At 31.4% G+C, this 12,858-nt stretch overlaps 1 protein-coding gene and 1 long non-coding RNA gene across 2 annotated transcripts; both read right to left on the reverse strand.

The window, feature by feature from the left end:
• Positions 1-5,065: 5,065 nt before the first annotated feature.
• LOC136203082 (uncharacterized) lies at positions 5,066-6,969 on the reverse strand. The gene is made up of 2 exons (XR_010674703.1): positions 6,376-6,969; positions 5,066-5,342 (listed from the first exon to the last, which is right to left on the reverse strand). It is a non-coding gene; the product is annotated as an uncharacterized lncRNA (long non-coding RNA).
• A 2,539-nt stretch (positions 6,970-9,508) lies between these two features.
• LOC136202303 (protein TRIGALACTOSYLDIACYLGLYCEROL 1, chloroplastic-like) lies at positions 9,509-12,626 on the reverse strand. The gene is made up of 3 exons (XM_065992830.1): positions 12,458-12,626; positions 10,938-11,119; positions 9,509-10,814 (listed from the first exon to the last, which is right to left on the reverse strand). The coding sequence occupies exons 2-3, from the start codon at positions 10,985-10,987 to the stop codon at positions 9,809-9,811; spliced, it is 1,056 nt and encodes a 351-aa protein (XP_065848902.1). The 5' UTR covers positions 10,988-11,119; positions 12,458-12,626; the 3' UTR covers positions 9,509-9,808.
• Between the last annotated feature and the right edge of the window lie 232 nt (positions 12,627-12,858).

Consider the following 12,858-nt stretch of genomic DNA (forward strand, 5'->3'; position numbering starts at 1 on the left):
GACTCTGAACTTTCTTCTTCAATTTCTTCAGTATGATTATCAGAATATCCATTATCTTGACGAATGTGGTATGCTCCAGTTCTTTTTTTTTGCTTTCTTGCCATTGTATATCTAAATCCACAATCAAAGTTTACAACCTAGTTCTCTTATACCATATGAAACTTATAAAGAAAATAATTCTATAATAACATTGAATTATCTTAATAAGTAAGAAAGTTGTATACCTATTGATACGGTAGTAAATGAATGGGCCTGAAATACTTGTACAGTAATCTAAGGCCCGAATCTGGAATTTGGGCTTAAGTTTAATAAGCCCATAGAGAGTTGAAGTAAGAAGACTTAATATCGAAGAAAGCTTCTTTGGGAGTTGTCTAGGCAGGCACGTGGACAATAATTGTCCCAGATCCCAAAGGCATGCTCCCAGCTCCCATTTAATGCGAAACAAGAGGAAGGATAGGGTCTGAACCCAATAAGCAGTTGCCATGTGTAAAGAACACAAACTCTGTGTAAGTAATTGAATTGCCTATAAATATCTTGGGAATCAGGGCCTCACGTATGTCATTTTGAATAATCTCTCTCTTATTCAACTACTTTCAAGCTCATTTCGTACTTTTAGAAGTAACATTCTGACTTAGGTATCGAAGAGGATTCCTCGAAACTCTGGCCCTGATTCCCAAGCTATCATCTCAGGTCACCGGAGTCAGTTAGGAAGTAGAATTCAATAATGAAGACATCATTTGGTGTGGTGAGCATGGACACTTTTCATAATAATAGTTCATGTTCGTAGTTCAGTCGTTCGCCCTGTGATTCAACCTATGATTCAACATGTGATTCAACCTATGGTTCTGAAGATATGCCAAGTTCATCAGCTACACATAATCATGGCTTAGTGGATTCGAGCAACCATCCAATAACACCGTTGTTCGTTACTCCAGCCTTAGATCAAAGGATTGAAGCCTATTTAGGATTATTGGATCCGAAATAATGTGTCTTCCTGGATGGTTTGACGAAACAAATGATTTAGAATATTCAAGAATCTATGAACATCCTTCGGGCTGAACATGCTTCAGAAATGGAGGTTATGCATTTGGAGTTAAAGGAAGCAAGGGATGCTGGCAGATATGGAGAAAGGAAGGGATCAGTTTCCTGCTCTACTGGACATCATGTAGCTTAAACATATCCTAGAAAATGAGATTTCTCTGAAGAATCCTAACGAGAGTTGTTCAGGAGGGGTCAAAGGAGAGGTCTACCAGCCCCCATACTAAAGAGGTCTACCAACCCTCCATACCGAAGATGTGTCCTAGAAAGCTTCTTTGAGAGCTGCCTGGGCAGACACGTGGACCCATATTCTCATATCCCAAAGACACGCTCCCAACTCCCACTTAATGCGGAACAAGATGAAATATAGGGTCCGAACCCAATAAGCAGATGCCACGTTTAAAGAACACAAACTCTGTGTAAGTAATTGAATTGCCCATAAATAGTTTGGGAATCAATGCCTCAGGTACGTCATTTTGAATACTCTCTCTCTCTCTCTCTCATAACTGCTTTCAAGCTCATTTCGTACTTTCTCAAGTACCATTATGACTTAGGTATCAAAGAGGGTTCGGTGGAATATCAGTCTCATTTTCTGACCGTTTACTGTCATCTCAGGTCACCAGAGGCAGTGAAAAAGCAGAATTCATTAACGAAGATATCACCTATTTATAACAAACTAAAAACAAAAAAGAGACATCAAGATCAATTACAAAGGAAGACGGAAATTTTGTTACAAACTAACTAACAGAAACTTGTGAGCTAGCACCTTCTGGAAGAAATATAATATTAAAGGGTAATTAATTTATTAGTCCCTGTATTTTGACAAAACACACTGTTTAGTCCCTGTATTTTTAAAAGCACACGGTAAAGTCCCTAACGTTTTTCTCGGTGAACTGTTTAGTCATGCCGTTAGACTCCCATGAAGATTCTGTTAGTCAATTTGGATTTGCGTTCTTCTTTTCTTTTATTTTACCAGATTCCCCTTTTCCTTTTTACTCAAAGTACTCAAATTTATAAAAAATTATAAGTCTTTATTTTATAGAATATTATAACATATGTTTCTCTGAATCGACATCTTTCTCTTTCCAATCCTATTGATCTTCTTGCTTGTAAACTAGATGTTCCCACAAAAAAATGGGTACTCTCGGGTCGGGTGAAATAATAGACGTCTGTTGCCATTCCAGCCTTCCTTTCAAACATTGAAATACCATTATTTCGAAACTATGATTCGTTTGTGTTCATGTTGGCGATTTCTGATGTGAATTCGGCCCCTGGCTCCTCTAGACGAGTACAACAGAGAGTCTCGCGAACGGCTACTTAGGGCAGAAGCAACATATTTAGCATGTATCGTTATAGTAATAACACTATCAGAATCTCTTTCACATCATGGTGTTTTCCTCGATATCCCATATTTCTAGTACCATCTTGATAGGGCCACTAGTACCATATTTCTAGTACCATATAACTCTAATGCATCTGAAATCAATTTTGAGTGTTCTTCTTCTTGATTTTCTTCTTAATCGTTCAAATTCGTAAGCATTGGGTCTGTTCTTTTTCTTGTTCTCTATACAAATAGCTTCTTCTTCTAAATTGGATTTTCTCTTCTGAAGTTTGAAGGTAAATAGTAAAGGGTAATTTAGTCATTTCCGAAGTCATACACGGTAAAAAATCTAACAAACAGACGGAATGACTAAACAGTTCACTGAGAAAAAGGTTAGGGACCTTACCATGTGTTTTTGAAAATACAGGGACTAAACAGTGTGTTTTGTCAAAGTATAGGGACTAGTAAATTAATTACCCAAAATTAAATGAAATAAAATGAAATTAACTCAAATTCTCATGAATTGGAAGGAAATGTCATATCCCAACAGTTTTCTTATGGAATTTTAAATATTAAATATAAAAAAAATATGTTTTCATGAAACTTTAATACCAATAATATATATATATTTGTAAAAAAATTATAATATGTTGAAATGGAGCCTCTTTTATAATTAAATAAAATAAAAGTTAGGTGATGTTAGTCATTGAAAAATAAAATAAAAAACATATAGTAGAATAGCACTAAATTCTCAATTTGTATTTTTTTTCTTTCTCTATATGAAAATTCAAAAAGAAATATATAAAATAAAATAAAGTAATTAATAGGAATAGAATGTGGGGGATAATGGGGGCTAAGGTAGGCCCATTTTCTCTTTCAATCTTTATCACCCAACATTTCTTACCCCACTCCCACTTCTATTGTTGGATGGAGGAGGACCTTCTCTTTTTTTTAGACATGATTGCTTTCCAATTCAATGTTTCTCTTATTTTCTCATTATAATTTTATAATATAATGTTTAATTGTCACTCAATTTTGAATAAGACATTTCAAGAAATTACTTTTGATTCACATTCAACATTCATGTACTAAAGACTGAAAAAATAATTATATTTGATAAAATTAAGTGGTGAAAAAATAAGTATTTAATTTTAAGTGTTTAGTATTATAATGTCGAAAGTATTAGATGGTATAATTCTTTAATAGATATTAAAATTAAGTATTAAATTTAAAATATTAATTGATAATATTAAACATATTGTTATCGAGAGTGATTCAATGTTAATTGTCCGATTGCTAAATAGAAGATGCGGGAACTCCAGCGTATGCAGCAACCTGATACTCGCTTACATTGAGCTTATTGATATAGACTGGATAGTCAGTATTCTCCACACAAAGCAACCAGTGACAGACACGCTTGCCAACTTTGCTCTGATTATTCCAAGAGACCTTTATATATATGATCAATGTCATTCTTGTGCTTATTTGAAGTTCTTAGATGATGCTGGTGGTGTCTCGTGATCCACGAATGTGATCCTTAATTAAGTTCCCTCGACCTTACCTATAATTTATATCTGTTTTTTGTTTTTGCTTTTCTGAAGCTCTTGCATCGAAAAAACTTGTAAGTTAAATATCTTGACTAATAAATGCTAGATTTTTCAAGTGATGTTAACAAATGAACACTTTTTTTTAAGAGAAATAAACTCTTAATATATTGGGTTTAAGTATTTAAGACACGTTTGATTTACTTGATTTTCGTTGTTGGAAAAGACTACTTCACAGATTCTTTACTTTTATAAAAAAAAAATTACTTTTCAACTATAAAAGACAAACATGAAATGTCTAATCAAACAAATCAAACCTAATGAAAAAAAAGTAACCAAACGCCCTTAAGATTAAGGATTGATTTTTTAAATTGACATGTTTAACCTTCCATTAATTATATTTGCACATGTTACTTAGTCTTTAGTGGCATAAAAAAAATCTAACTTTAAACATAAATCTTAATTAATAGAAATTATACTTATTTTATTTTGTTTTAAAATTTGTATTTTTAACAATTTAAAAATATATATTTTTTATATATTTGATATAATTATAGGAAAATACATAACTAGTGCTCTTTTAATTTAATGTTTATAATTACATTTATAATTAAGACAAAAGCTTAGTGTATCAAAATGAAATATAAAAAAACTTAGTCAATAAAAAATCAACAAAATCAAGAAATAAAAAAGTTTCTTAAAATTTCTAACTTTTTCAAGCACTACAATTTTGCATTTAATTTTTGGGAAATTTATACAGAAATTCAGTTTTAAAAAACTATTTACAACTATGTCAAATCATAATTTTGAATTATATCAAACTAATAAAATCATTATTTTTAAACATTAAAGTTTATAAATTAGGGATCTAGAATATATTGTCAAGAGTTTGGAATTTATAAATTAGGGTTTAAACTTTTTAAATTAGGTGTAAAATCATATTTAATTTGGTATATATAGATAAAAAAATGACATATTGAAAATTAAATTTGATGATATAATTTAGTTGTAATTTTGTAAAACACCTAATTTTTGTCTTTTTCTCTTTCAAAACGTTATGGTGGCCCAGAATTAATAGTTCGGCCTCTAACCTAACTTCAAAGCATATATTATACGTCAACGTTTCATAGCTATCCGATTATGCATAATTTACATTTAATAATAAGAGAAATCAAATATCAAAATGCATTTATATATCGTTAGATAACTGAATAGATATTTTGTCAAACCCGACCCTAGACGACCTCAATCGGCATCGAGCGTGAAATCGAAAGATTGTAATCAACACTTAGGAGTCTCCAATTTATCCCAATATCATAATATCATATTATATTACAATTGAAATACCAAAGTTCTAACCATAATTCTAATAATAAGCAACAACTTCTGATTCTCGACTAATTGGTCGGTAACCTTCTCTCTATCTTGTACGTTCTCACCTAAAAACATTAAAACATTTAAAAACGTGAGACAAAAATTTCAGTAAGAAACTATCAGCTATAAAAATCAGTTTTTCTTAACATAACTACATATATACCTTTAGAAAGGGATTTAATCAAAACGTTATAAAATATACTCAAAAACTAAAGTTCATAATAGGATCAAGGTGTTAAACCAAAAATATATAATCTTGTATCGATTCTTGAGTTCAAAACCTTATAAAATATTATAATCAAATAAGCGTTTTATCAAACCAAATCGTAATCAATCAAACGTGATATCCTTATATCAAAATCAATCATAACGTAAAACATAATCCAAATGAACTTAAAACATTGTATCCATCCTCGAGTTTCTCCCCTTAAGTATCAATCCATAACCACATATATAATCGAGACGTCTCTTAACATTGCCTATCCCATATGGTCTTACCCAACACTTCGCTGCCGTACCCAATAGGTCTTCACACTGTGTACACAGGCCATGTCCCTCACTGAACATGGTCTTCAAATATAAAACCACCGATCCGGATAACTCTCGATGGATATAAAATCATAAAATCATAACGTGCTCAAATATCATTTCACAATCAAATTTCAAACTATTGCATAACAAAAAATCATATTTGGCTTCAATTAGCCATTTTGTATCATAAAAATCATATTTGGACTTCAATCCAAAATAATAATAATAACCGCAACAGATTTCTCAATCCAAACACAATTCGTAAGAAATCATCAAATTCATTTTGTTCAATATAGATATATATTGAAACCAAAAACATATACGTATATATGTAAATCACTCAAATCAAACCTTAAATCAACATAATCAAGTAAAATAGGAAATTCATATAGAATCATAATCATTAGGTTCATTTGAACCGTAATTTCACAATAAAAAGCAAAATCGTGGAAAACCCCAAGTTTACAAAATACCCGTAGAAACCCTGAAATATCAATTTCTGTAAATTCTGTGATTATATATATATTTATATACATCAAACTCAAAATATAGTTGATAGTTACTTACCTTGGCTATTAATTGAAAACCACAAACCCGTTCAATTCGCCTCTCAACTCTGTCTAAGCCATTTCCCTCCAAACATTTCCGAAACTCAAAAACTCTTCGGCTAGAACTTAGATCTATGCATAAGGATGCTATACTTTAAATTTCAAATAATTCGAACGGTCGAATATCCGTAAATCAAAGAAACAGTGGAGAACTGATAATGAATAAAAAAGAAAAAGAAAATGAAAATGAAAAGAAAGAAGATGATATATATAAAGAAGATGATCACGCCGCCTGAACTGAGATTTATATATCTCAAATATGAAAATATCAGGTTTGGTCCTTCGTCTTTCTATAATCTTTTAAAACTAACTCTAAATATTTAATTTATACCTAAAACCATCAAAGTAACTCCAAATTTTTCCTATAATACCAAATTAACTTCACAAACTCAATAATTATTAGACACGGACGTGACATATTTCATTACAGTTAAACCTCGATAAATAAATATTCGATAAAGTAATAACCTCAATAAATAAATATGCTTAACTTTTTATAGTGCAAACACAACTTCTGATATATTTTGTTCATGTTGTAGCAAGTAGTTGTTTAAGGTAACCATTGCTTGAAATGCCACTTTTGACGATACATTTGTGACAACGCAACTATCATTTGGCTCTAAATCATTTCCATCATCATTGTTCATTATTGACTAGATAATTTTTTTGTCTGTAGGCGATTCCATAATTGCATCATTCTTGCTAGGATGGTTCAAAAGATGTTCGACATCGCATTTTATAATGAAAAATTATCTATAAAATAATAAATATTTGATTTATCGATAAATAAATAATCTCGCTTAATGAACATTTTTTTCCAGTTCCAAGGATATGTATTTATCGAGGTTTTACTGTATATTGTGTCGTGTCCATTTAGTCCCTTTTACTTATTATTATTTTAGTTCCTGCAGTAAAATACATGTATTAGGTAAAGCCCATTGTGCTCAGTTCGAGCCTGACACAGTCTGATCCATAAATAGATCTAGTTAGAATAGAAAAACAACCGTTGATTATTATTTTAGAAAAAAAAAATAAGCTAATATCTACTAATTATTAATAACAATAAACATATACGGATAATAAATTATTAATATTAACAACAACAACTGAATCAAATATGGCTTTCTTTAACAAAATTAACACATTGATAGAAATAACAAATTGTTAAATCTAACTATTCCAAAAGTATAAGTAGATTATATTTTAGAATGTATGAAAAATAATTATGATAAAATAGATGGAACATGTAATTATTTAAATAAGTAATTTTAATTCAACTATGTATTTGAATGGACTTTTGTAAGATATTAAAATAATGAGCTAAAATCATAATAATAGAGCATATCAAACACATGACTAAACGTATACACTCACATGGGCTGGTGGTCCAGTTAGGCATAGGGTAGGGGCTATTCTCTTTCCAACCTGTCTATTTTTAATGGATCAATTACATGAATATCATAATTAAGTACAAATTACAATTAAGTCAAATCACAAAACTTAATTCTTAATTTATCATTATTTTCTATATATTATGATTTTACATCCTAATTTAAATATTGTAGACTCCAATTCAAACCGTAGAAAATATATTCTAGACTTTTAATTTATAAATTCTAATCCTTAAAATATATTAAAAGTACTGATTTTACTAGTTTGACATAAATCAAAATTATAACTTGACATAGTTGTAAATAATTGTTAGAATATGAATTTCTGTGTAATTTTCCCATTTTTAATTTGGCAAAAGTCATAAATCCCTCGATGAATTATTTTTCACATTTTTCCCGATTCGTTATGAATCCAATCTTTATTTAAATTTTTTTTATCGAATTTGAATAGCAAATATCATTAGGACAATTCGACTTGTTAATATAAATAAATAAAAAATAGTTTCTTAACTATGAGAGATAGAAAGTAAAAAATAAAAGAAAATTACAGAAATAAATTTCTAGTAGATTTTTTCAAACTCGATATTCTTCTTTTCCATTTTGCGATTTCCAACTTGAAAACACCTGTTGAAAAGCGATTTCTGTAATTTATTTTTACTTTTACTCTATTTTCCTAGTCAATAAACTTATTTTTCTATCTGTCCATGAGTCAGTGAAAATGTCCATATCAACAAACCGAATCCCTTAACAACACATGTCGTCTTAACTCAATGAAAAAGTTAAATAAAAGTCAAATCCATAATAAAACTAATGATTAAGAACTAAATGTGAAAAAATAATTGATAAAACTTAATTCTTAAAACAAGCAAAATTCGCGTGCTTAATTATGAGCTTTTAATTTTTGTAAATTCACATTTCAAATTCTAAAAAATTCAAAAATCTACCCCAATTGCAAACTTTACCATGCATTAAGTCAACTAGAAAAAAATTACACTGTACCACTAAATTTTAAAATTCAACATTATATTACATAAGATTTCATTTTATTTTTTATTTTTTTCGTACCACTTTTTATTATCTTATTCGATAAATTTTTCAATTACTAATAATCTAAAATTTGACATTTTTAGCTCAAATAATTCAAAATCACAACACATGTATAAATCAGAAATAATAATAATAAAAATAGCATTTTAAGGTTGCTGATCTTTTCAATTATTATTAATTAAATTATCTGGTATTTCAATTTAACATATTAGCCACAAACCAATTATAATTAAACACATTAACCTCTAGTTAATAGAAAAATTAGGTTAAATTTACTTATTTTTATGTATTTGAATTGAAATTATAATTTAACAATGTAAAAATTGCTTATATGTCTTGTGTGTCTAAATTTAAGAGGCATGTAAAATAAGTCCTGCGTTTTTAACCAAGTTAGAAATTTACAGCTAAATATTTTGTTAAATAAAGACTCAGTATAAACGACTATAAATGACGAAAAATTCAGTGTTGAAAGATCAAAAAATTAATCAATAGAGCCTCTGCTAATTTGTCAAATTAACACAACTTATGTTTACAGAGAACCCTACTGACACGACACATTTGACATATTTATCATTTCCGCTGCATTTATATTCGAAATATATATAAATAACACAACAATTGGGTATATAATTCCTGTGTTTATATATTTATAAATGAACCATAGTAATTCAGATCATACTTTATTTGTTGACTGCTACATTATCAAAAGTCATTTTGTACATTTTTTTCTAAATTTCCACCCTCCAGATTATGAACCATGTTATGGGCAGCCATCCAAAGTATTAAAAGAACTGCACAGGGCAAAATAATGACAGTGCATATTGGCAGAGAGTTGATACCTATTATTCGGTATGAGAGTTGAACTGATCGGATCGGATTCCGCGTTATCGATCTACTCCGGTGGCAACCCTTATTCAACTATTGTGTCATCTCTTGCTAGAAGGGCTACAATAATCACATAGCATTCTTCAGAGAATCTCCCACTCCCTGGAAGAAGAAGTATGAGAGTGCAAAATCAGCTATAAAGATACCGACAAGAGATATAACAACAGCCGAAGTTGTTGATTCCCCAACACCTTTCGCGCCTCCTGAAGTAGTAACTCCCCAAGCACAACTTACAATAGATATTATAGCACCAAAAACCTGAGATTTGATCATTGCGCTAATTATATCCCATGGTCTAAGTACTCTCTGGGCTGAATCCAATATGATGTTTATGCTAATTCCGAACACACCATCTGATAGTAAAGCACTGGATGCCATGCCAACGGTGAAGCACATCAATGTCAACAATGGCAGAGCAAGGCAGGAAGCAATGACTCTAGGAGTCACCAAATAATCAACTGGACTTGTGCCAAGAACTCTCAATGTATCCGTTTGCTCAGAAACCTGCATTGTTCCCAACTCAGCTGCAAATGCACTCCCGATCCTCCCTGCAACCACAATGGCAGTGACCACAGGACTCAATTCCCTTGAAAAGGCTAGTGCTAATACACCACCGACAGATCGTTGCAATCCAAGTTTGGTGAACTCCCTCACGAATTGAATGGTAAATGCCATGCCGACAAATGCAGCAGTCAAGAGACAAACCCCGACTGACTTTGGCCCAACTCTTTCTAGTTGTTGAAGAGTGTTTCTCCAATGGATTTTTCCCTTTAAAATCCTGATAGTTACCTGCCCTGCCATGATAAAAACCGACAATCCCCTCCAAAGGTGCCCAGGAGGCGACCATTTGCTGAAGAGTGTATCTGCTTTCACACTAGGTGCATGGTTGGTATTTGTTTCTTCATCTACAAAGGAGATAGCTTGGTGCCCATCATTTGCATTAGGAACCACAAACAATTTGGTTTGTCGCTCAAGTAACACAGGTACATGACTGTGAGCTTCACCAGCAAAGCTAAACTGACTCAAATTCAAGGTTTTCTTGTTAATGCTCCCATTTGGCTTGCCAGTTGTTTTTCTGCAATTTGTTCAAAAATTTAAACCAATTGTATCTTATTTTGTTCTATTTACAAAGAGGGAGAAAAGTGAAGCTAAAGTGCTCTAACTTGACTGTGAAAACACATACATGATGTTCCATTACCTGATGGAAATGTTCAGAATTGGATGAAGATGATGAGTAACTGCTTGCATGTTTTATTGTCTTCAACTTTCTGAAACTAAATTGATTTCCGATGTTTGTGCAGAAATGCAAAACAAATCTCAAGGAGAGTCAGTAACTTCTGCTACGGAATTCCAAGCAATTGAATGCATCAACATTAGGCACTGCCACAGTGAAAGAGGCTAAATGAGAAGTATACTCATTTAACAAACAATGAAGTTTCGTTCTGTGCAAAGAGCTTCAAATTCACACTATGGGCGACTATCAATTTATGATTGGCATTGCGCTACATGAGGGGGGAAAGAAGTAGCTTCTGGCTGGTTTCACCAAAAAAAAAAATTGAAAATCCACAGAACCAGAATCTCACAGTTCTAAATTATTAATACATCCATAACAAATGATGAAAATAATCAGCGTGGAAATCATTTGAGTTGAAATAAATAATTATATTCCACTTACTATGTTCAGATTCAAAACATTATTCATGGTTAAAGGAATTACATTAGACCAGACAATTTGTTTTGGCACATGGAAATTTAGACATGACTTGAACACAACACATTTCATGAATGCCATTAACACTTGTATACTAAATGTGTAACACGACACGACACAACACGATTAATCCATTTAGCTAACATTTGACACGACCTATTTAACGGCACTCTTGAATATACAACACATAAATTAATCTAAATGTGCCAAATTTATCCGAATACAAATTGACATCCAAACTTAATCAAATAACTCCTGCAAATTAAATGCAAAGTAAAATTAAACCATATTTTTGTACTTAATCCAACTGAACCACAATCAAATTATTGAGCAACTCAACATATCTATAAGGTAGACAAGCTTCATGATTGACATGATTTTAATTGCACATTATCAACAATTGAACTCTCAAGTATAAACACCTCCACTGACATTTGACTACATTAGATTAGAGCAAAAATGAACAAAAGATAAAACAGTTTTTGGTCAAGAGAGGAACACAAAAAATGGGGAAAGAAATCTAAATTTAGCATAAAAAATAGGCTCGTATCTAAAAACTGAAAATGTGTGACAACAATCTCAATGTAAAATGTGAAGAAAGCAGTATATCAAACTTATGACCAATTCAGATTCACAAACATAGTAATAAAATGTAAGAAAGATGAACTTGAACGCCATACTTGATCCAAAATCCAGATAGTCATAGAAAAAATGTATATTCACTGTTAAGAAAGTAAGAAACACGATTTAATGGTAATCAATCCAATTGTATATCAAGCAATAATATATGATAGAATGAAGCAAAATCCAGAAATGACAGTCCAAACAACTACACTATCCAAAGCAAAATATATGCAAACAGATGAAAATATGTAGACAGAGGCAGTCAATTTGAGTTCGTTCAATGCGTAAGCCACACAAAAGTAAATAAAATGAAGAAAAATGGAACTGGATAAAGAAAAGAGAGATAATCGCGAATCTATGGAAGAGGGGATTAGGAGCGGAACTGTTGAGCTATGGCGAGAACGGCGAGAAATGGTGCAGAACTCTTGAACTCTGTGAGAAGGGATCCGCGGTAGAAAATTGAGGTTTCACCCCTGGCGAAAATGGAGAATTTAGGAAGCAGAAATGGAGATTGGATTTTCCCTGGAGAAAAATAGTGAATGAGGAAAGGAAATCATCCAATTCTTTACAGGCTAGGGTTTCTGGAGAAAACTGCGTCGTTTCGTTCATGCGACATATGATTTTTTTTTTTTTTTTGGCTTAATACATTAGTTGCCTCTGAACCTGTCAACAAAAACTTAATTGACTCCTTAAATTTACAGGGTGTTTCATTAGAGTATCTCCAACAGACTCTTAGTGAACTCTCTAAAAATAATATAAACAATTGACTCTTAGTGATTTATGA

This window comes from Euphorbia lathyris, chromosome 8, assembly GCF_963576675.1.
Source record: "Euphorbia lathyris chromosome 8, ddEupLath1.1, whole genome shotgun sequence".
NCBI lineage: Eukaryota > Viridiplantae > Streptophyta > Magnoliopsida > Malpighiales > Euphorbiaceae > Euphorbia > Euphorbia lathyris.

Bases quoted from the DNA above. Each gene is read 5' to 3' on its own strand.
- LOC136202303 (XM_065992830.1), bottom strand. From the start codon at position 10,987: ATGCAAGCAGTTACTCATCATCTTCATCCAATTCTGAACATTTCCATC. The intron at 10,815-10,937 runs GTAATGGAACAT...AACAAATTGCAG, and splicing joins ATTCTGAACATTTCCATCAG to AAAAACAACTGGCAAGCCAA.